The sequence below is a fragment of the Trichoplax adhaerens genome, genomic scaffold, assembly GCF_000150275.1.
Source record: "Trichoplax adhaerens TRIADscaffold_25 genomic scaffold, whole genome shotgun sequence".
Lineage (NCBI taxonomy): Eukaryota > Metazoa > Placozoa > Uniplacotomia > Trichoplacea > Trichoplacidae > Trichoplax > Trichoplax adhaerens.
In genome coordinates, this window is record NW_002060966.1 from 316,621 (window position 1) to 342,366 (window position 25,746).

Consider the following 25,746-nt stretch of genomic DNA (forward strand, 5'->3'; position numbering starts at 1 on the left):
ATACAAAAATATAACAACGTATCCTCATCTATTGATCAAATTCGCGTAGTTAGCTTCTTAGATTGGTTACAATATTAGAGAAAGAAAATATATACTTTCTCCTAGATGCTATAGATTTCAACTCGTACATGCATAAATAAAAACTTATCTATTTTCAGTGATACAAATATAGTTTCTAACAGTTAAAAGTTTAATAAGATATTCGAAAATAGATATGTATTATTTGATAATCATCATCTTTGTAATATATATAGCTAAACATTTTTGAAATGTCCAAAAATAGAGTCTAGTCATTAAACTTGTGGCAATAAAAGTCACTTAGCCATCAGCAAGTAAACCATTTGCAATTATGTCTAGCATTTTTACAGATAAAAGCAAATCGTTTCATTTATGGACTAAAATGACTGTGTTTTCTCCATCTCGAAAATCCTATAATCTGAAATCTATTCTATTTTTAGGATATAATTATTGCGCTTCTAATCCTTGTGATACCAATGCTACTTGCTATAATAAAGCTAACGATTATATATGTCGCTGTAAGGACGGTGGATTCAAAAAGAATTGCTCCGAAGGTAAGGAACTTTCCAAGTTAGCCTACCATAACCTTGATGTACCTTAAACTTCAATGTTGGGATCCAACTAAAAATATCTTTGCCCTAACTACCATCATAATATGTGTCTATTTCTTGCATAAATAAATTTCAGAATACGTATTTTAGTTCTTTAAAATTTCCGATTGCACCGATATTAAGTAATCGTAAAGCAATTTGTTGCACATTTAAAATTTTTTTTTAATTTTGTACCCTTAGTAGATTAGAATGTACACAAATTCTTTGATATTTCTAATTTTCTTAAAAAGCATGCTATTATGAAACAAAGTGTATTTGCTTACTTTAAAGTTTCAAATTTCGCCAAAATTAAGTAATCAAGAAATAATTTGCAACATGTTTTTAAATTTATACTTCATATCATCGATAGAATCGAATACAGGCATTCTTTACCATTCTAATTTTCTCTATATTATACTATCCTGAAACAAAATATTTTTGCTTACTTTAAAGTTTCTAATTTGGCCAATAGTAAGTAACTATAAAGCAACTTACTATGCCTACATTTGTTACTTGTTTATGTTTAGTATCCTAAGAAGATTAAAATATACCCGTATTCTTCGCCATTTGCAGTTTTCCTGTATTATGTTATCTTGAACCAAAGTATATTTACTTATAGTTTTAATATCCTCGTTAAATTCAACGCAGTGAATTAAAAGTAATTTTTAATATGTCATCATCATATTAATATTTCTTTATATGAGGTAATAATACGATTAGGTAAGACTTGAACCATTAAGTTTATCTATCAGTTTATAAATAATTATCTGAAGATGATCATTCTTTCCTGAATCTAACAAGTTTAGTCGTTATGCCACAAAAACCTCTTCTAAGCGCCTATTTCGCTTTGTAAAAGATTTGTAATTATATTATTTTTACCAAAACATAAATTATAGTATTCTATTGAGCTTCTGGCGATCATCAAGATTCATGAAATCAGGCATGAGAGTATTGCTGGCAACAAACTTAGTAAAGTTATTCAGTAATTATTCAGTGATTATGGAAACCTGTTTATAACAAATTCTAACTATCAATGCGCATATTAGAGTAGTATAGCCGCGTTGCATGAGTAGATATAATAGAGGCACACAACAAGTTTTAATGCGGGAATAATTGCACTCATGTGTGTACTCATGGTGTCTGTCATTTCATTTACTATCCAATAGCTATTATTTCGGGTACATTCAAAATCGTAGACAGTTTAGATGGGACTTATGGAACCGTTCAAATATATTCCGGAACGTCGTGGTCGAAAATTTGCTGGAACTCCATATATCGCATAAGTAATATAGCATATAAAAGAATTGGGCAAGCTATCGCTAAATCTGTGGGACAGAAAATGTGTGGTCTAGGAATGCGCTTGGATGATATTCGACCAAGTATTGAGCCTTACGTCAATATTCCCTTCATATGTGTTGCTGATGGAGACATCGATATTTTAAGTAAATGCTTACCATGGCAAGAAGGAATGTTGACTTCGTATTGTACCTCTCGTAATACTGTTTACGCTATCTGTTCAGGTAAGATGGAGTAAAGACTTATAATAAACTTACCATAATAAATTTACTTATATTGTAGCGACCAGAATTCTTTTAACTTATACTTGTACAGAATAAAGAATACGCTACTTCTAGTTCGAAGATCAACGTTTTATTTGTAATCGTTCTTTTAAAAATCTCTACCTACACATGCATATAAATTTAATCCTCCGATCATAGATATCAGCTGCTTCATATAGTGCAGTCTAACCTGCTATTAGCATTTAGAAAATTTAGAAGATAATATTTTAGATATTTTTTAATCCTTTCTCTATCAGCTTTAAGATTTAATAGTGCTACCGTCTACTTTCAAGCTTTCTTCCTGTTAATGATACAAATAAATCAACTTACATTTATACAGATTATAATAGGAGTTCATTAACAGAACTGCAAAATTATTTATTATTTAGGCTCAGCATGTCTGTCTAATCCTTGTGTTAATGGACTTTGCTTCAATGCAAATGCAAATGGTACAGCCTACGTATGTAAATGTTTAATTGGCTATACTGGTCAAAATTGTGATATAGGTAATTTCTCGAATTTGCTATACTTTAAGATCTAGCACGATTGACATGTACAAGTATATTATCATATATTATTATATTGTTTAATTATTACATATTGTTATGTTATCCTTAATTTATTATATTATGTACATATTAGTGCCATTGTTAATTATTTAACAGAACTTGAATAGTTTGATCAGTAATTTGAAATTCGTTTGAAATACTTTGATTAAATGGGAGCAGAAACCAACTACTGCAAGAGATATCAAAATTTGTGCATCAATAACGCAACTTGTATTAAAATTGGATCAAGTTTTCGATGTGCTTGTGCACCAGGTTACGATGGTTCATTCTGTCAGTATGGTAAGATGCAAAGAAAATTATGTAAAACAAAATTTTACGCATGTAGATGGAATATTCTAAATATCTATTTCCTGTAACGAATTTCTAATCAATTACAAATACTACGGCCATCTCATAATGCTTTGCTATAAAATATATTAGGAGAATAATTTAGTTATAAGTTAATTCTATATCTATTTCACATTTACCTTACAGAATAATTCATATTATTTAATTAAAAAATTTTAGGTCCACACGCGGACGGCAGTTTAAGACTTATTAAATTTAAATCGGGCAGCTATCAAAACAGTGAAACATTTAGCCGTGTCGCAAAAACTCGCGGATATCCAGTTATTTATTTTAACAGCCAATGGTTTTCCATATGTTACGATAACTTTCTCATCACTGAAGCAATGGTTGCTTGCAAACAATTAGGTTACGATACTGCACTGAGTTATGGCTATCCTGAGGAAGATTCTGTCAATAAGACATCATTGGGGTATAATCCGATTGCCTTACAACGTATTCATTGCAATGGCAATGAAAGCCAACTGCTGGAATGTGCCGATATCAAATGGGATTTTTGTATCAGAAATCGGATGACTGAACTCCATTGCGGATGTGAGTCGCCTGTAGATTTTCAATCCAAATTCTCGAAATTTGAAGAGCTTTTATTTCTTGCTACCAATTATTTTTATTTGTTAACTTAGCCTGCCCTCCACATTGCACATGTCGAGAAAATCTCGTCATTTGCATGGGTAAAAAAATTACAGAGGTTCCAGAAACTGCTGGTGCAACCTATGATTATTGCCATGTATTGTACGTAAGGCATTAGCTCATGAATATGTGATAATAAAGCTACCCTATATTAAAACTAGGATGTGATTACAAAACTACCTTAAACTAAAATAAGGAAAAATTATTTACGCAATATTTATCGGTAGTAAATTGAAATGTCTCCTATTTGGGGGCATTTTAATAGGAAGGATTTCTGTAATCGGAAAAAGTCAAGAATATGTTAATTAATAGAAAATAATCTTGTGCGAGTACTTAATTAGACAATGTTTTCCCTCTAGAATGTTTCGCTTTACAAGCGTCAAAGTGATTAAAGACAATTCCTTTCGAGCTTATCCTAATGTGAATAGGCTGTAAGTCGACAACTTTATTTCTCTCACCCTTGAAATTCAACTTGTAAAATAATTGCATAATTAATCACTACAGATTTCTTGGTCACAATAACATCGTTACTATATCGAATATCGCATTTCAGCGTTTGCCTGATCTCACGCATATGTGAGTAAATCGTTATGGTACTTAGATTCTTGATAAAGTAGTAAACGGCATATTTAAAATTGGACGCAAAAGGATGTAACAAGATTTCGGTATTTTCTTTAGTTATATTAGAATGCTAACTATCTCCTTAAGATCAAATAAGTATGGTTAAACGCTATAAATACGATGAAAAATTTTTATGGAATTTTATCACGATTTCGCCAGTGCACAAAGGAAACATTATTAAGATGCTACATATATATAAATTTTTTCTCTGTATATGGTTCGATGAAAATTAAACTAAACGTCCTGCAAATCATTCAATATCAAATATTGTCATGATATGCAAATTAGAGATAAATGCTCACTAATTCACGAGCTGAGGCATTATCAACTATCTTGCAAGACGAGCAGCGAGATAATTTTTCACCTTTGACTTATATCAGCTCCATTTATGATAATAATTTTTCTATTTTACTAGAATTTTAGCATTCAACCCTTTAACCAATACATCTGGTCGAGCATTCTCCGATTTGCCTAAGCTTTCCATCCTGTAAGTTATTGCGACAATGTCAAACTACGATAGCTTCGGCTCTCAATACATCCTCTGACATTTTTGTTTTAGCTAGAGAATAATTAAAGCCAATGGGAAATTTTATATGATTCTAAGTGTCTAACTTATTATTTATATAATTTGCATAGTAAACTTGCGAATACAAGCTTTTCCATCCAAGAAACAATTATGAATGTACCAGTTTTAGCTAAATTGTATGTTTATTAATGTTATTACAGTTTTGCTCTGGCTCTGCATGATTAAATTGTTATCTTCAATCTTTCCTTCATAAAATAGACATTTACAAATGATGCAACTGGAGCATTTCAATAACAAAATAACTCATAATATGAGAAGATTAAATCGATTGTGAGTAAACATCAATTTATAGGCTTAGATATTGCCATGATCTTGATTGAATACCAAAGAAAGATCTGATAAAGCTATTTCTAGGAAGTATTTTGTTCATTTACAGTTCAATCATTTAATGCTATCCTCCTTCGTTAACATTTAGATATTTAGACGAAAATGCGATTTTAAGTCTACATCAAAATCAATTTTTTAACTTGAAGAACTTACAGATTCTGTAAGATATGTCAATGCCAAAAATGTTTAGGAAAAGATTAGAGTCTTTGTTTTGACAATTGGTTATACTAATTTTAGGCTCCATTTGAAAGCTGTACAATTATTTTCTCTAGGAGTCTGTATAATATTATAGAGAATGATTGCAGCTATTTTTAATGTCTTCTTCAATCTATAGTTCTCTGAGGACAAATCAAATTCGGAGCATTCACCGTTACGCTCTAAAGGGATTAAAGGAATTGACTTCTTTGTAAGTTTTTATTCTAATGAAATCATTTACAGGTTTCATTAAATTTGTCTAAGCAATTTGGTTGCTTAAATTAGAAGACTAGACGGAAACAGAATTTCTAATATTGACGGCAATATTTTTCATGTTGTTCCGAAACTGCAGTATTTGTAAGTATTGAACTAATCACTTACTTAACTAAACTGATGGTATTACAAACTAAAGATTTCTGGGAAAGATAGAAAGATGAATGGTGGCTAATATTTATTCGGCATAAATAAAATTTAGTAACTTAATGTATGGCTATTTGTATTTCAGAGGGTTACACAAAAATCGATTTAAGCAAATTGGTCGCTTAGCGTTTTATAACTCATCTTCTATCTTTTTCATGTACGAATGTATCTTAATCTCTAATAATCAATTCGAGAAAGTATTTCTGCAGTCCATCAATACCCTCTATTAAGAATCTTTATTTCATTCATAAATTTAATCTATGCCAATATGTTTTCTGGTACACTGATAGCGATCTCAAGGACAATTTAATTGATTATATCAATCCAGATGCATTTCAAGGGATGACAGGACTTAATAAATTGTAAGATAGCATAATGATATTAGTCTTAGATAAAATTGATGAAACGGTCGTTATATGTGCATATTCATTATTCATTTATGTTTTCTTTAACATTTTAGAGAATTAGCAAACAATCGGTTTACTTATCTTTCCAGAGAATTATTTCCTAAGCATCTTAGCAATTTAACATACCTGTTAGTTGGAATTTCATACAAAACTTAATTTATTGCTAGACTACTAGCTAATTTGATTCTCAAGCTGCTGTCTATTGTTCTCCTGTTAGTTGATGATAAATACATATCATCTATTTATTTCGGAATTATTTAAATGTTTTGCATAGCAAATTTTGCGTATCAACTGAGGTTCATATACAGAACTAGCTAGCTAGAGTATTAAACAGATAACTATAACTTCTGTTAGTTGAAAATGAAACCTTAACGTGTTATAATTTATATATATAGAGCAAATGATACCAGAATATATATATACAACCCTAGGAGTGAATCAGCATATGCTTAATTTAATTTGCTTCTTAGTTATATTAATTAAAAGTGAATGCTATTGCGTGAAATAGAACTGTGGACCTCATTAATTATGACGATAAAATGATCGAATCAATGTGATTCTGCATCCCCTTTAGATATTTATTTAACTTTCCTAAGTTACTAAAGTAAACGCTAAATTGTTATTACGTTAGACTGAAGGTAAATATTTAATACTAGCTAACTAGCCATTCATCAACTCAATACTATTACTATAGCAGCCTACGGGGAAATTTCATTTCGAGGATACAACCACGAAGCTTTAGCAACCTGATAAATTTGCAAACGTTGTAAGTTCCATTTGTAAGGCAGTTCAAAAATAGTATAAATTATGAACGATAAAGAAATTACATTGGGCCGAATATGTAGTTTGCACGATTTCTAAAGTGTTAGCTATCATAAATTATAGAATATACATATAGTTTACCACATGGTCTTAAATATAATATCATTTATTCTTATTTTTTGGTATAGGAGTTTATCCAATAATCCGATATCGAATTTATGTCGTTTTGCATTTTCTAAATTAAGGAATTTAACCAAACTGTGAGGGAATTTTAAAGTAGTAACTAATACTGAGTGACAAATCAATAGCTAAGTGGACAAATAATTTGCAAATGGACGAAACGTGAGACAAATTGGATTAGAACAAGAACTAATCAAACCATGTTTTGCTACTTTAGAATTATGAATCATTGCCTATTAGAGAAGGTTGAGAAGGATGCCTTTTCGCTAGGATTACCTAACCTGCAAACTTTGTAAGCAATTTCTTTTCATAATTTCTAAATAAAAATGTGATATGTATTAAAGTAAAATTAAAATTAGCTGCAAAAGATTAAGTTCAATAGCAAAATTGCTATTACAGCAATCCAATAAATGCATCGCTTTAGTTTATTACATTTTTATAAGCCATTTGGAAACACAATGATTCCATTGAAGTTTAGCTTAGTAAAGTCAAAATAGAATCTTGGAGATCAATAGAACTAGTAATACTTAATTTAATATACTTTATGATATATGTTTATATGTTTTGCGAGCATAAAGAGATCATTGCAAAGAATGAAACACGATATTTCTGTCTAATTATGAGAAAATATCATTAGAAATTTAGAACGTAATAACTTGAAGAATTTGCAGTTTCTAGGAGTAATGCCTAACTTGCGAAACCTGTAAGTTGAACCAAATATTTCGATCATATTCATGTTTGTAATGTCTACATGATATGATAAAATTGTTCGTTGTAAATGATATTTATGGTCTGTGTTAAAAATAAAAATGTTCTCATTTTATGTTAATCTTCAATAGCTAATTGCGAATTGAAAGTTCAGTTTAATCTTTTTTTTACCTTGACGGGTTTTAAGCAATAGCTGCAGTTTTCCAATTTAAGCTTCTAGAAATAATAGCAATAATTAAACCTTTTAGGCATTGAATAGATTTAGGGTTAATTTCATATATTCCAATTAAGTTTTTTACTAGTAATTAGGCTAAAAACGTACTAAAATTGATCGAGAATCCCCTGTCAGCTCCGAATGTATTTCGTTGATCCTAGTAATCAATAATAAATATTCGTTTACGATAATGTAAACCTAATAGTTCACATACGTATATTTTAAGAAAGTGCTTATTTCTAAGAATACTGGCAGTAGCTACTATCTCATTATCTAAATTAGATTTTAACTTAAACATCAATTACTACGTTTTGATAGGAATTTAGCCGAAAATAAGTTGAAAACATTGCAGTACGACAATTTTAAAGCTTTGCCTGGCCTACAAAACCTGTAAGGAATTATAAGTCATTCTTAAAATTTGTTAGCTCGAATTCTCTATAACAATTTGATCAATCCTTTAATTAAGCTCGAATTTTCTAACGTTTGAGATTACTTTTGCCAAATTTTTCCGCATATTCATAATGATAACATTGCGTCTGTGCAAATTGCAGCATTTAATATCGCATCAGATTTGTTGTTTTATCTTTATCGTGCAATATAATGCCATTTTCAAATTAGCTATTATTTTTAGAATTAATCAGCGCTATTCTTACAATTATCTTATTTCTTTTATTTCGTATGTGCATGCAGTTCTAGTCTTTTCAAGAAATTTTAGCTAATAATTTCAACATCGTTGATAACACAATTTCATGTTGCAGACCTATAAACGTGGGTCAGTTGAGATCTATTTTGTTTTAAACCAGGAATCTATCCAGAAATTACTTTCTTATGTATATAGAACCTCATGCTTTTGGTAATTTGCACTCGTTATTAGTGCTGTAAGTACCTAAAATATATAAGCAAAGTCTTTTATTACTATTACTCGATTACTATTAATTTCGTTCTTTTTGAATTGTGTACAGGGATTTGCACGATTGCCTTAATATTAAAGAGAGTATCGAAGCTATCTTGGGCTCTAAATTACTTCATCTAACTAAACTGTAAGCTGATCACCCTCATTTTTATATTATTTCAAAGTTTAAAAATTCAAATTAGAACTGGTTGATTGATAGAAATATGGCTCATACTGGACTATCCAAAATAAGTGAATATCAGTTTGAAAATTTCAGTTCCCTCATCGAACTGTAAGTAATTCTATATTAGTATTCTTAAAATTGAAAAAAATCGATAATGATTTATTAAATAAAATAAATGTCAGATAAAGCATCTACTTAATTCTTGCTATTATATGGAATAACTATAATGGTTTATTGAATTTATATACAATTACCGATGACACAAACAAAAAGATGTAGATTTGAATCAATTGATATGACATTCTGATTAGTAAATGATATAGTTATTAGTACTTATTATCTTTATGCGATCGAGTAAATTTCTAGTATCATTTTCTTATATAGCAATAATGTTAGTAACAGCATTTATAAAATTTATGGAGTATACTGCTCAAACTATATAGGTAAAGATGATAGTTACATACTTAGAATTAATGCCAACGATAAAGATAGATGTCTATAATTCAAGATGTACAGATTGATTAAAACAAATACAAAAAAATACCGAGCAAGTTATCTAGTACAATAATTCTTTGCTGGTTATCGCAAATAGTTATGAATTTAAAGTTATTAAGAACAGAATTGTAGGTTTAATTCAATTTAATCGATATAATTATTAGTTTATTGATGAAAGACTCATTCAAGGGATATTAAACGATAGCAATGGAACTATTTTGGCTAAGATAAGCTAACTTAAGTTTGTTTATTCCCTGTGCAGGGATATCAGTAACAACAATATTCAAAAACTACCAAATAAACGCTTTTTTGGAGACAATTTGAAAGATCTGTAAGTAGAATCATTATTTCACTTTAAAGTTTGTCGGAAAGGAAAAATTATAAATCAGCTATTACACGGCCTATTCTTCAATGATGAATTCTATCCTAGAAATCTAAACGGAAATAATTTCACATCTATCAACTGTTCTATATTTAATCCAGTTATTAAGTCATGGAAATTCTCAACGTGGATACGTCATTTGTCAGTAACGAAGTTTATTAAGACAGAATTAAAATTATGCTCGAAAAATAGTACTAATGGAGAGGGTATTCTAATTCAATTACAGGCACATTTGGAACACCTCTGTGGCTAACTATTCCGTTAATTGTAGGCATTTATTCACTAAGTTGACCGGACTGTAAGTTTACCATATTTTGTAGAAGAAAAGAGGGTTGATGATTTATTTTAAAATGGAAAATAACTGTGCTATAAATAGACATCTATTATATTATTCACTGTAAGATTATAAATACCCTATCTATTAATGCATCTAGCAGTCTATGCAAATGTAGATGTTATAATAGTGCTCGTGGCAATAGGATATTGCGGCATAACTTCTGTTTTGGCCATACTCTTGCTATAATATTTTAAAGGCTTTAAATCATTTAATATATATTCATTTACAGTTAAATGAGGTTTTGCTTACAGGAGTGTAGGTGGTAAACAAACCTTTCACCAGAATGAACCTTCAAAAATTAGCGAATTTTTAGAAAATTTGAGCTTCATTACATATTTGTAAGTTTAGTGACTATAATTATATAATCTACTCTTGAATGGTAAATTCCATACAGGTTTTTCACGAAATGGAAATACCCTTAAATAATGCAAAGCCATTTTGCGTCGGAATATTCCTTTCTTTTCATTTACAGGAACATAGCTAACAGCAATATTAAATCCCTGCCCTTTCGATTTTTTTACATTAAGAGAAAGGGTGATTTAACTCTGTAAGCAATTACTGGATGACAGTATTCCATGTAATTAGTATGGCTATGTCCAGTAATTGTTTGTTTTAATCATTTTATTTTAGGCATTTGGATGAAAACCCACTAGTCCTTAATAACACAGTTCACTACCCGTATGCTCATATTTCGATTACTTCTCTGTAAGTTTATACGAAATTTTCTTACGATATTGTAGTGTGTTATTCAAATAACAATACTAGTGCGGCGTAGATCAATTCATATCCATATAAATCATACTTCTTTAACCCAACTTTACCTAGAAGCTAGGTGAACATCAGCTTTTTCTGTGTGGTTATTCTAAAACGATTGCTTTTGTATTTGATATAGAGGATTGAAAAGTGCGTTACTTCATATTGATCCTAGCGATCATTGGCGACTCTCTAAGTTGACTTCCTTAGTTAAAGAGGTGTAAGTAAAGCCCAATTTTGTTGAATAAATGCATTGATTTGACTAATATCCTAAACGCACGGTTCGAAATTTGATGGAACTATGTAAGAAGCAATTTTTTGAAAGAGTTACTAATCACCAATAAAAGCAGAATTGAACGTTATACTTGCAGTTGAAACATATATCTTTTATTACACAACAATTTTTTATTATAAAAATATATAATGTAAAATATAAGGTACAAGTGTCTACTAACTGTATACAGTACTCGTAAGATAACCAGTGTGTGGATTTACTGGTTAGTAATCATTTAAATCACTATATATCTTAGATACTGTGCAATTATTCAATCCATTATTTGTATACGTATTGTATATGTATAGTAATATGATAAGAATTGGCTTGCTGATGACATATTGTAAGTAGCTGTAAATCTCGCAAATATGACGCTGATATTAATGTTAAGTAATTACCGCTATATACTATAGCGATTTATCATGTAATAGCTTAAAGATATTGGATATTTCACTAATTGTGGGAGAAGGATCGGCAACTCTCAAATCATTGTAAGTACTGCATGACTTGAAGAAACTTTGACCCTAGAAAGTAAATTTACATTCTAATCATTCCGTGTGCTTTTAATTTTAGGGATGTATCCAAGAATTCTTTAACCGCAATTAGAAACGAACGAAAGGAACACTTTTTACATGCTAAATCCTTGTACGCTATCTAATACATCATTTGACTGCTTCATTTTAGCTATTTTAAACTATTTGAGAATGATTCTCTATCTGCTCAAATTCATTACAGCTGACCATATCTTGTTCTTACTTATTTAGAAATTTAGGTAGTAACTTAATAACAGATATTTGTGAACTTACGATTTTGAAGTATATGCCTCATCTTCAATACTTGTAAGAATCTAAGAAATTCGAGTATATGTCTGGCATATCGAATATATTTTTATACAAGATTAAAACCAGTGTTAATGCTAGCCGCCGACAATCTAAAACTGTAATTCTTTTATTTTTATTATTTTACAGAGATATTTCGAATAATCAAATTACTACGCTTCAACCATTTTGCTTCATTTATACTCCTTCATTATGGTTCATGTGAGTTTAATTAGAATGTATAACATTATAAAGCGTAAATTTTCAGCGTTCATAATTGATACAATTCAATGTGAACGCCATATCTTGTAAGCGTTATCCATCAAGCCAGTATTTAAGATGATTTTATGTTATTACTGAAGATGGAAAATACGAGTATGTAGAAAATTTGTTCTTACTTAGGTTGCAAAATAATATAATCATCACTCCTATCTCTGTACCCAGATTAGCTGCGTATTATTACAAAATTATTATTAAATAATTAAGGAATTATTATTGCCTGGAAATAAGTATCATTCAGGATTTCATTTAAGTAATATTTGGTTATTTATCATTACAACATATTCTTGCCAATAACATGCTTTTAGTTCATATTTGCTCGTATGATATCGGAAGAGTTACATTTAGAAAATGCAACATATAACCGATCACGAGAGAATATTGTACTACCTGTCTAAAATCTTCGCCTACTTTAGCAAATATTTTCATTAGATAGCTAGTCTAGCCGGTAATTGATACCGCTGCATCTGAATAATAGATCATTATCCAAAAGATTGTCCAAATTAAATCGATACTAAGATTGATAAAAGTTTACCTAAGTTTCTAATGGCGTATAATTTTCTATGCCTGTATGTATTGTTATCTTATCAAATTTGTTTGCGCACGTTTCTACTTTTTTAAACTTTGGTTCAATCATCTTAGTCCCATATCAATTCAATTATGATTTTGAATATCAATATCATCATTATCATGATTTAACACTTTCAAAAATGATTATAAATATTATCGGTAACCTGTCCGAATCTATATTAGAAATCTGCAAAATAATCAACTTGAACAAGTTGTAAAAGATTCGTTCTATGGACCAACAAATTTATATAAGCTGTAAGTAATAAATTATCTTTTAAGCTAATGCTAGCATAAAGTATCGTTGGTTGCATCTTTATAGGTTTATACCATTATGTGATTGATTTATATCGTAGTCACGGAGTGATTTTTGAAGTCAATCACTTATTTCATTATCGTTAGAGAACATACTTTGGGTTTGATTTAGAATATCATTGTCTATGACTTCATACCTAATTTTTAATGATTATCTTAGTAGATCTATTTTAAATTGGCGAATTTTTAAAGTTCACCTTCAATTTTGTCCAAAAAGTTTAGTAACTGATTGTGATTTTACAAGGATAGTCGTCAGTAATTAGTCGCACTGTAGTTCGATGTTGAGAGGGATAAACCTAACTGACGGTCGATTCGTAGTCTGTCGTTCATTAATTGCAATTTAACTTTCTCATTACAAATTTCGATTTGTAATATTCTTGTTACAAGGAATCGCTATTGAAAGCTCCATTTCAGCCAAGATATCACCTATTATTTAAAATTGATCTTTTAAATTTTGAATCTTAGCTCCCACAATGATGCTATATTAAATACTATAGTAAATAAATTTTTATTGTTAACGCAAAATAATGTATTTTATACAATTCTTTAACAGTGCATAAGTTCTATTAACTCGTCTTAGTGATTATTGATACTTGAATATTTGTGTCTTGAGTAATGCAGGGCTAACTTCTGCAATCTTTCAGGACTGCCGATCGGGGATATTTCTGCTGTATCGTTCCAGCTAAAATTAAAGAATGCTCAGTGACAGAATTTAATAGTCGTAATAAAATATCTAATTGCCATGATTTACTTGCTAATCCATCTTTGCGTATCTTTACCTGGATTGTTTCCATTTTAGCAGTCATTGGTAATGCTTTGGTTATTCTTTTATATCGCCGCGACAGTAAAGCTGGCCATCCTGTACCCAAATTAGTGGTTAGCCATCTTGCTTTCGCTGATTTCCTTATGGGACTTTATCTTTTAATTATAGCTATTGCTGATATGTTAACTCGCCATGACTATGGCATTTATTCCGTTTACTGGAATAAGCATCCTATGTGTTTATTAGCTAGCTTCCTAATGTCATTATCCAGCTTTATGTCTGTCTTTATGATGTTATTGATTGGTATTGATCGCTACATTTGCATCGTCTATCCATTTTCTAATAAACGTTTAGATATGGCAACCACTAAGAAAACGCTAGGTTTAGCATGGGTCATTAGTATCGGTTATATCGCAGGTCCGATTGTATATAGTATAAATAAACCTTATACTCAAACTGTTTATGGTGATAGTCCAGTTTGTGTGCCTATCAATTTATCTCATAAATTCTTTTACCTGTGGCTATCGAGTTATATATTTTTAACATTCCTCATGTGGATCATTGTGACTATTCTCTATATACGCTTATTCATAAAAGTAAAACAATCTGGCCGATCAATACGTCGAAATCAGAAAACAAATCAAGAGCATCGTATGGCTATTCGACTTTTTTTAATCTGCATCACGGATATTGTATGTTGGCTACCATTTTACTTTGTGTTTTGGCTTTCTGTCATTCAGATTAGACGAGGAGAAGCCCATTCTTACTTAAATAGCGGCTTTAGCGTTATCTTACGATTTACCATCTTACCTTATGTTGTTGTCTTTGCATTACCAATCAACTCCGCTATCAATCCATTCCTCTATACTTTTACTAGTAGTAATTTCACAGATCGATTACCCGGTTGGTGCAAAATGGATAGAAGTAAATGGCCACTCTTTGGATCATTATCCAGTTTAAATCAATCATCTAAATCTAATAGTAGTTTAACAATTTCATCGCCGTCTGAAAGAATTCAAAGTTCTGCTTCAATAGATTCCAAGTCATAGGCTGGCTATGTGAAACTGATTCATTACACAACCTAGCTAAATGCAAGCTTATTATGTTATCTGTCGGCGGTATATTGTGAGGTTGGTTCGTAGCAGCAAATTCTTGTGGAAATGAACGCTAATCTATGGACTGCATACTATAGCTACACAGCTATAGAATATTTAGATCATAGCTGTAGAGAAAAAACAGATAGAAATTAAAATATTTAATAGTTTCATATCTAGTGGTAAGACTAGATCCAACTTATACAAGTCTTCCCTTCAGTCATTTACTAACCTAACAATTTCATCCCGTGTGATATTCCATGTAATAAATGATCTAGTTGATATAATAGCTTTCAAATAGCAATATTCAATAAAATCAAATGCACTCTGTGAAGATATTGTTATAATGATCTCGTAAAGTAATTATCTTACTTCTAAGCTAGTATTAAATTAATATTAAAAGCATATTGTGTATCTACAGTACGAACATTGAAATATAGAACTACTAAGAACTATGTCATATACTAGACAATCGTATAATTCTGCTGGCGTTAATGGATAAGTTTATGGAATACTTGATGATGGCTATTTCATATAATTAAAATGAAATGTCAAGCGGTTAATAAATGGAATAGAATAATAGTCAATTTTGTATTATTTTGCTCATATTTCGTCCAAATAAGGAAGTGTGAACTGATAAAAATTCATATGCTATGTTTTTAGAGGAACATACGTAAATACAATCGAAGATAGTTTATATGTATGGGAATAAGCTATTACATTGTGAACTATAGTATCTTTACTTATGATTAAGCTAGTATGCATGTGTCACAAAACAGCTTTGCAACAAGATAACGTAATATACGATCAATAAGTCAATTTCTTGAACCACGTATCAAGGAACGATATCTGCACTATCACAAACACTTTTGCTCTACTAGCAGACTACACAAAGACTTAAACGCCTCGTATTTTACGTTAAACACTAAGTTTGAGAATCTACTTTATTTCACGATATGCTGCATTTATATACTCTTCCTCAATAGTTCATGAGTCATAGTTAGTACGATTAACCTTGGAATCATTTACTGAATTAGATATTAATTTTAGTTACTGCTCCCTTAATGCAGACAACAGTATTTACGAACATAGACATATAATGACTAATACAGAATAGTCAGATTACGATATGTCCTATCACGGAACATTTCCATGATAATTTACAATCTACCATAAGTAAGTTACATCACAATGATTCGAACTGTAAGTAGATGGTTTGCATTCCCTATTATAACTATTAATTTCAGTATGTGTATAAGTGTCACTGTGATAAAAAGTCAGTGCTATATTAAAATACAGTATATCCAAATTAGAAGTTAACTAAATAAGGATAGGGTAACAGAATTATCCTAACATAGATATTTCTACTCTAATGCAGTACATAACACTGTCACAGCATGAAAGATTTCGTACATCACAGATTTATTCTATTTAAGCTATCTTAGCTTAATAGGTATAGGTAGAAGATGATACTGTAATACAGATATTCATTACAAGAAGATACTCGATAAAATGTAGTAGAATGCATACCTGTCCTGTACCAAGTGGTGGTGATACCTACATAAGGTGATGCTGATAATTGTTTAGAGCTGAAATAGGCTCCAAAGAATATTTATAATAATAATCCATCTGATAATTATATCTGTTACGAACATATCTACTATCATTAAAATTTAGACTTAATCTTACCAAAACATCTACTTTGAAATTTCTCAAAGCAACGGCGATATCTTTAACATTAATTTCAATTTCTTGTGATTTGATAATGTCATATGACTGTCCTACTATTAGATTACTTATTAGCTTCACTACTACTAGAGATCTAACGTGTGATACTAATAGGCTACTTAATTGACACACAAGAATAAGACTGTTATATAAGGCTAGTATAATTATTTATTAGTAGACAGACCTATACCGTTCTATACCATATCTACCAACCGACTCTCGGGCTGAGCATTAGCTCACCTTTTTGTACCCTTCCATAGAATTTGTGGTGCACAGTTAACAATTTTCTCGTACAAGATTTACTTGATTACTATAGGAGATTCAATATCAATAAACTATGTTATTTACTGTAAGTACGTATTGGTAAACAACTTTAATTAGCAATAACTAATTAGGAGACAATTAAAGGCTCAAAGCTTAGCATAGTAATTACACATTCACTGCAGGTACCAAGTAGTCGCCATTATTAATACTCGATATAAGTTCAAGACACAATTAAGTTTTTGTGGTCTAAGATTACTCATTATTAGTATTCGTAAATTAAATTATGAATTTCTAATATTTAGCCTAGTAACGATTTAATAAAAAAGTTTAGTCAATTAATAAGTACGGTACTTTGCTCCGTAACGCTCCCCCACACTAAAATAAGAACCCTAGGGTAAACACCTGCCTCGATTTCATTACCAGATTCTTTTATATATTACAATCTTTACTACCATGATAAAGTCCAAGATTAGGGATGGATATTAATTTCATTTGTAAGTTAATTTCAATTTCTTGGGCATAAACAATTGCCTATTACTTATTCCTATCAGCAAAAGAAATTAAATTATCACAAATTCTTCTACCTAATAATGACCATTGTAAGAGATTTCAGAGAAAATGAAGACTGGAGTTGGGCCTATAAAAAACTGATTCCTTTGCAGCCCAACATTAATGATAGCAATCAACTATAAATTAGAGAAAGGGAAGGAGTTAATTATCCTGATAATGATCAACGCCAGCCAATTATAGCCATGACCTCGATTTTCTTAGTTCATTCTTGCCAACGAAATTCTACTAGTTATCGAAGAGAACAGCTAATGCGACATATCGAAACTTTTCTATGATGAGAATGTGGCTAAAATTGCTTTTCCTTGGCTTTTCTACTTTTTTGATTTCCAAAGCAGAATTTGCGACTCGTAAGTTCTGTTATAAAGCAAAATGTGAATAAAATAAAGATAGCTGGAGCTATTCTTAAATCACTTATATCTAATATTAAGCAAGATATGTACCTTATTTATTATTTTTATTAACGATATTTACCTGCTTTTATAGTAAACAAATGAATATCTTATACAAGACAAGCTAATATTGCTTATCCGACACAATATATGCATCTTTCCATATCGCTACTGATATTTTGATAGCATTAGAAAAAAACTTGGCAATGTAAACTCCTTGATAAAGAGAAATGTTATAAATATCAGAATTTTATTTTCATTGAGGTGTAGTTATGCAAGCGTGCCAAACCTAAAAAAGTGTCTAGTAAAATATATATTAAATGTTTTGATTAATTCTAGAAAATACATCAAGTATAATTAAGGAACGTCATTAATCGCAATCATTCTGCTTCATGAGAAATTATCATATCCATTTTATCAAGTAAATTACTGTAAATTATTAACTGTTACCAATTTTTAAAAGACAAACTTCTTAATAATTATAATCAGATATCGAAAATAGTATTTAATTACGTTAAAAGAACATGATATCACGGCGCTTCTATCTGTGATATGCATAAATTGGAAATACAGATTCAGGTTACTATTAGCCTGATTTCTATTAACTTTTACACATGAGGTTGTATTGGTATGGTCTTAAACTGCCTTGATTTCGAATTCGATTAAACGGAAAAAATTTTTTGTAGTTACCGGTACTTAAGGTTTATTACTACGCAAAGCGGAATCACTTTCTTTGTCAAGAGAAATTAGATCAAGGAGATCTTCTATTTTAATGCAATATAGTTTGATCTTGATTTATAAATTATATTGTATAATAGACAGAGACTGAGATTTATTTCTGTCTTTCTACATTGGGTTCCTAGTATTACATTAAATTAGGGGTTTGATTTTATCGCATGATAATGATCGTTCAGTAATGTGATGATGAACCGATGAATAAAAATTTAGGTTTATTTCTTTATTTAAAAGGTAGCTATGGCAATAGGAATAAATGTCTCAGATATTTCTATAATTATGTTCGTTAATAAGGTCTGATAATTTCTTTGTAAGTAAAATAAGTAATGAGCATCAGTATATTTTTCAACTTCAAAAATGAATGCTTAAAAATGCTTAATATACTTAAACCGAGTAGGTTAAATTGAAAGCAGGATTTGACATAGAATCAACTTTGATAAAAATAACAAAAACGATAAAATAAAAATTGTCATGTACTTCATTCAATGCAAGGCTTTAAAATCTATTAATACTAGCATGTCTTTCCCGAGCTATTTACATTCTTATGTTGCTATAAGAAAAAATTTTAGCTTTACGTTTTATATTTATAGTCAGCTTTGAAATTTTAATGCAAAAAATATAAAATTCAAAGTTGACTCTATGATCCTAATTTAGGCTTATGTTGTGAAATATTGCTAACAGCAACGATGGCAAACGATATTATTATTGATTTAGGCTTGAAAAGTAGATTTTAATGATATCTTTGCTTTCATCTATCGAGCTCTACGCGTATTTTGATCCATTGGGTAACATAGTATCGATACTTCTAAATTATAAATCTTGCCAAATTGATTGAGATACCTAATTCCAACTATCTCAAAGTCTACAGATCTGCAAAGAAAAGTAGTTGTACGTATTTATGAAATTATTCAAGTAATCGCACGTCACGATTTGGATGACTTACTTTGACGATTAATTTGGGCGAAAGTTAATGTTGAAAGCTAACAATATTATATTTAGCTTCATTTTCACTGAAATGATACACTGGTTATATGCTCGTAAATATTTTCCTAAGATAAAAAACATGAAAGCCTGAGTGTTATTGAGTGTGTTTGTATTAACGCCCAAGTTTCTAACACAGTAAATAAAATTACCGTATTCTATGATACTGAAATAAGTAACTAGTACGTAGGAGCGTAAAGTCGGCCTAAAATGGGACTTATAAAATCTTGGGAGATGTTGACTGTATTCAGATTAACGCCCATGTTTCTGATGTAATAAATAAAATCATTGTTTTCTTTAGTACTGAAATAAGATATTGGCACACATGCTCGTAAATACCTGCTAAAGTTAGGCAGTATAAAACCTTGGGAGATGTTGAGCAGGTTTAAATTAACGCCTAAGTTTCTGACGCAGTAAAAACTATTAGTGTATTCTATATCTTAATATACTATATTTAATCATCTGGCTATGGCGATTGATTGGATTCGTTTCTATCCCGTACAGTCATTTACAATGGAAAGCTAGTTTTGTATACTACTAAAAACTGATTAGTTTGACATATAAATAATTTCGAATGCTAATAGGAATCAACTGCATTTGGAATGAGTTGATTATTAGCGATTAGACTTTATTCTTTCCATACTTTCTCACATAATATAAGCAATAGATCGATTGACAGATCATCTACTAGTTCTTATTTTGATATTATTTATTAAATTGCTAAACCCTCAAATCAGTTGAGGTAACATGGCAGCAAATAAAGTAATTACTATAGGATATAATGAATCAATTAAATCCTTATGTTCAAAATATGCAGAAAACTCTTGTCAAATAATCATTTTTCTTCTCCTTAAGATATCAGTAACTCAAATGTTCACTTAAAATTTATCTCTCGTATCAACTGAGTAATGATATCTTATTTATTACCTGGTGTTTATCTCTCTTAGGTCATAATTAATTACTCTACCACCAGCACGATATTTTCTGTACTCTATATATAAAATTGGGCTCTAATTAATTAATTAGTTTTACAAACCTAATTACATTCCATTTAACATTCGTGTTGCCAACTATATCAAAATATATAAGAAGAACGAAGTAAAATAATTACTACTATAAGATAAATACAATTAGGTTACTCAAATTAGAGTGAGAGGATGTACAAAAAGAATTCCAGATGAAAGTCTAATTTTACTGATCAAAGTATTTAGGATGCAAGTGATATTTTCCTTTATTATTCCTATTATCTTACATAATTGCAGTAATTAGCATTTCGGAGCAATTGATTTAATATTTACGAAATACTCAACAAATAATTCTGATCTTGCGCCTCATATATCTACATACTATACGATGTTTCTATACAACTATTTTAATGGAAATTATAATAACACTATTTCTTTTAATGCAAAGTTTTATGTAAAGATTACAAAATGTCTATATAAAGTCACAAAATAGCTAACACATAGCAGCACATTTATTAAATGAAATTTCTTGTTCATTTCGGATGCCTTATAATTACGATTCGAAAAGATATACATTTACATTTCCCAATTTCGACATAAAGCTTTTCACTAATATGAATTGGTAACAGCTACATGGATACGAATGAACAGTTCAATGTTTTCTAATTTCAGAAATAGCCTGATAGCATTTTGAACACCTTCTAGAAACAATACAGTCGGTAGTTACCTATCATTGTCATTTTTGCAAAATATCTTAAATACATCAGCAACTGCATTCTGTTAATATGAGGCAATAGCTTTAAAGTTATATAAATATCAAGAATAGGCGTAATTGATAAGTACAATTTGATTGAATTGTTCATTAATCAGAATACTGTGCCGGTTTCTTAAAGTTGTGCTACTGTTTCAAAAATAGTAAAACTCAACAGATTATGGAATAACTTGAAGCCTGCTAGTTTCTGGTCATTTAATTATTCAAATAATGTATACGGGAGTTACTATATTCTCGATTGTATTTAGATTGATTCTCCTTAGTTATAGATCGTTTTTGATGAGTTTTGACATATATACGTGCATATAAGAACGTAAGTGTACCCAAACATAGGACTACTCATTTGTCGTCGTAAAAAGACACTTTCTAGTTACAAATCAAGAAATAAGCCAATAAGTGCTCTGCCTTGCATTTTATATTTCATTGTTCAAGTAATTTCAGCATAACAACAGAATCAAAAAACTACTTATTAAACCACTTATTGCCATCTGAAATTATTTTTTCGGGGCATTCGATCGCATTAAAGATCTGTCGTTGAGCAAAATATCTTTCTCATGTAGCAAAGACAATTATATTATATATTATATATTATCCAAGTTTTTACCATAGAGTATTTGCATTTGGTCGGGCTAGTCAAGGTAATAGTCTCTTTCTCAAATTTATTAAATATAGACCTTAACTGGAATAGACTGATTACGACAGAACTATTTTTATTTCTTTATCTTTCTTTCATTCATGAAAAGTAAGTACATCAAATATATTGATGCAAGTAAATAATTTGATAATCAACTAGTTTGCCAATTAAATTGAATTCGCTTTGGAGGTCACAATTAAATCATGGCTTTAATTTATACGCAGAATAAGAGCAACAAATATCAATTATTTTTGATGCATTACAAATTATCATAGTTTTTCTCCAGGCGGTAGGAAGTGTTCTATAGGATATTATATAACTCGACTGATTCATATTTCGAAAAGATTTCCGGAAGAATATATAGTTAAGCAAAGGATTCCAATAGTTCCAGGAATTTTCAGTAAAACTTTCTGGTTAATATAATATTAGAAAACTCATTTTATAACTCTAAATTGGAGATAATTCTACGTCAGTATTGGATCAGCCTGTAAATTGGTTGCCTTAATTTGAAGCCATTTTGTTAGTAAATGAAGATTTCTTTCTAAAGCGTAACTCTGAGTAGATTAATTACCAACTATCAATAAGTTAATTAATTTACGTTCTTGACTCTATCACATGAAATATAATAAATAAATTAATTAATTAAGATCATAATTAAAAGTTTTTATTTTTGAAATATTCATTATAAGATTGGATTAAATAATGTTAAATCTGAATTATTTATGATCTTATTACAACAGCATCGAAGCAAGTTGAAGAGCTCTCCCATCAAACGTATTTATCAGAAAATCCTAAGTCCTTTTGGAATTACTCCAATAAGAATATTACTTTCAATTTACCATTCAGTAACGGTTAGTATTAGTCCACAAAAAAACCAGGCAGTATAATAATATCAGCTTTAGTTAATTGTTCATAAGTTTAATATGCATATCTTTCAGCAGAGATGCATGAGATAAGATAAGTTAATTTGCTGAATAACAACAGAAACGTTTTAAGTAATGATATATCGTAACTATTTAAGTACATAGTAATTTATGGAGTGAGATAAAATTTTTAATTAGACATGGTAAAGAGTTAAAATTAATGGTAGCTTATTCTACTGTAACCTCTTTGTCATCAAGCAATTGATATAAAGTATTACACTTGAAGAATCCATTAGATAACTTATTTATGTAGCAGTAGAAAAGGATTTATTAAGCAAAGATATAAAATAAGGTAACTAATCAATTCAGGATACAGCTAGTAAAACAGCATAAAATTTCTTGATCAAATCGCTTACAGAAACTGGGCTTAAAAATTTAAATTGCCCCTTATTAATATTTTGCTAATCTGCCATTAAATGATAAAACACGAGGTTTTGAGCTTCAATAGTTTATAATGTACCGTATACATTGTCTAGATAAAATCGTACAAAAAATGGGCTAAAAGATTGAATAGCTGCTTAGTAATATTCAGTTCATCTATTTTCAAATAATAAAATGCCAGACTTTGAACTTCGATAATTTATGATATACTGTATAAACTTTCTTATAAACTAGCTGCGGAAAATTAGGTAAAAGAATTGAATAGTTGCTCTTTAATTAGTAGTTAGTTATCCTGCCATTAAATTATGAAAACTCAGGTTTTGAACTCCAATAGTTTATATAATTCATATTATGCATTATGCTTTTATCCAGTAAGGCTAAAATGTTATTGAAGTATGATATACATGAATAAATCTTGGTTTATATTCACTGCAATTCGTGGAGAAGATTAAGCATTCTCAAAGGAAATAATTTTGAAAGCTGACCTAATGCTTCCTTCCTTATTGACATTTACCTTATTGTTGGCCTGAAAATGATACTATAGGAAAATAAGTGATATAATAACAATCTTTTTATAATGCTATTTCTTAGTTAATTTATCGGACGGCAGTTTGCGCCTCGTCGGTGGAAGAACTCCTTATGAAGGACGTATTGAAATTTATTACAAAGGAACGTGGGGAACAATCTGTGGTAAAGGCTTTGGCCAAAATGAAGCGGACGTAGTTTGTCGACAACTTGGATATGAGAAAGCAGATTTTTGCTGTTCAGATTATTCTATCGGGCAAGGAATAATTTGGCTATATTGGATCGCTTGTCCTACTGGTCGTGAAAGCCATATTTTGGAATGCAATCACAGTAACTGGGGTCACAATTTCTATTGCACCTGTCCACATACAGAGGACATCGGAGTTACATGTATAGGTAACATGTTTTAATTAATGATTACTGTTTGCTACTACTACTAGTCGTATTACATTTCTTATTATTCCAGAGATTTCTTAAACGAAATTCTATATCTTTCTTAGATACGCAGTTTGTAAGAGTATTTGTTTATCGATCTGTAAATAAGTAACATAAAAATTCATTTTCCGGAAAATATAAATACTTAAGTGAAATGTTCTTATTAATATGCTCTCTAGCTCGCTAAAACTAAGCCTGGATTAATTTAATTTAATACGGTAACTTATATCATCATCATAGTGCAATATAGAAGAAATCAAAAGTTAATATTTTTTTAAGATCAAATTTAATGATCGTAACAATTCACGCCAATAACGCATTTGGTTTCAATTAAATGTATAAAGTTTTAATAAATAATTTGTTAATCCTGAACTGATCAATACGGTGATTAAAGTATATAAAGCATTAGAAATGCAAAAATATAATAAAGTATCCTCATATTTCGATTAAATTGACGTAGTTAGCTTCTTAAATTAGCTCTAATTTTAAAGAAATGAAAAACTTATTATTCTCTAGATTCTATAGATTTCAACCAATACATACATAAATAAAGTTAGCCTGCTAAAGTGTTGCAAATTTTATTTTCAATAGCTAATAACTTAAAAAGATATTATTCGGCATTTGATATACTATTTGACAATCGTCATACTTTTAATATATAGTTAGGCACTTTAGAAATATCCCAAATTATAGTCTAGTCATTAAACTTGTGGTAATAACAGTCAAAGAGTTGTCAACAATTAAACTAACTGCAGTGGTGCCGTAGATTTTATAGATAAAGCAAATCGTTTCATTTATGGACTCAAGTAACTATGTTTCCTCCGTCATGTCAAAATTACTAACATCTGAAATCTATTCTAATTTTAGGATATGATTACTGCGCTTCTAATCCTTGCGGTATTAATGCTACTTGCTATAATAAAGCCAATGATTATATATGTCGCTGTAAGGACGGTGGATTCAAAAAGAATTGCTCCGAAGGTACTATACTATCCAAATTAGTGTATAGCAGCCTTAAATTACCTAAATTTAACACAGTAAATTAATAGTTATCGTTAATACTTTATCATATTAATATTTCCATATCCGAGGTTATAAAATCATAGAGTGAGACTTTTATCGTCAAGTTTACCTATCTGTTTATAAATTAATATCAGAAG

General features: G+C 29.9%; 3 protein-coding genes across 3 annotated transcripts in view; all 3 read left to right on the forward strand.

Moving 5' to 3' along the window:
• Nucleotides 1-3,575, forward strand: part of TRIADDRAFT_16992 (uncharacterized protein) — a gene marked incomplete at both ends in the record, with an annotated part of 4,104 nt that extends 529 nt beyond the window's left edge. Inside the window, one exon of the mRNA XM_002117484.1 lies at nucleotides 3,469-3,575. Coding sequence (XP_002117520.1) covers nucleotides 3,469-3,575 — 107 coding nt within the window. The remainder of the gene's footprint in view (nucleotides 1-3,468) is intronic.
• Nucleotides 3,576-14,090: 10,515 nt separating this feature from the next.
• TRIADDRAFT_32666 (uncharacterized protein) lies at nucleotides 14,091-15,239 on the forward strand (the record flags this gene model as incomplete). The annotated part of the gene is made up of 1 exon (XM_002117485.1): nucleotides 14,091-15,239. A coding segment is annotated over one exon (1,149 nt), but the record flags the coding sequence as incomplete, so codon positions are not given.
• Nucleotides 15,240-24,234: 8,995 nt separating this feature from the next.
• Nucleotides 24,235-24,561, forward strand: TRIADDRAFT_32687 (uncharacterized protein; the record flags this gene model as incomplete). The annotated part of the gene is made up of 1 exon (XM_002117486.1): nucleotides 24,235-24,561. A coding segment is annotated over one exon (327 nt), but the record flags the coding sequence as incomplete, so codon positions are not given.
• Between the last annotated feature and the right edge of the window lie 1,185 nt (nucleotides 24,562-25,746).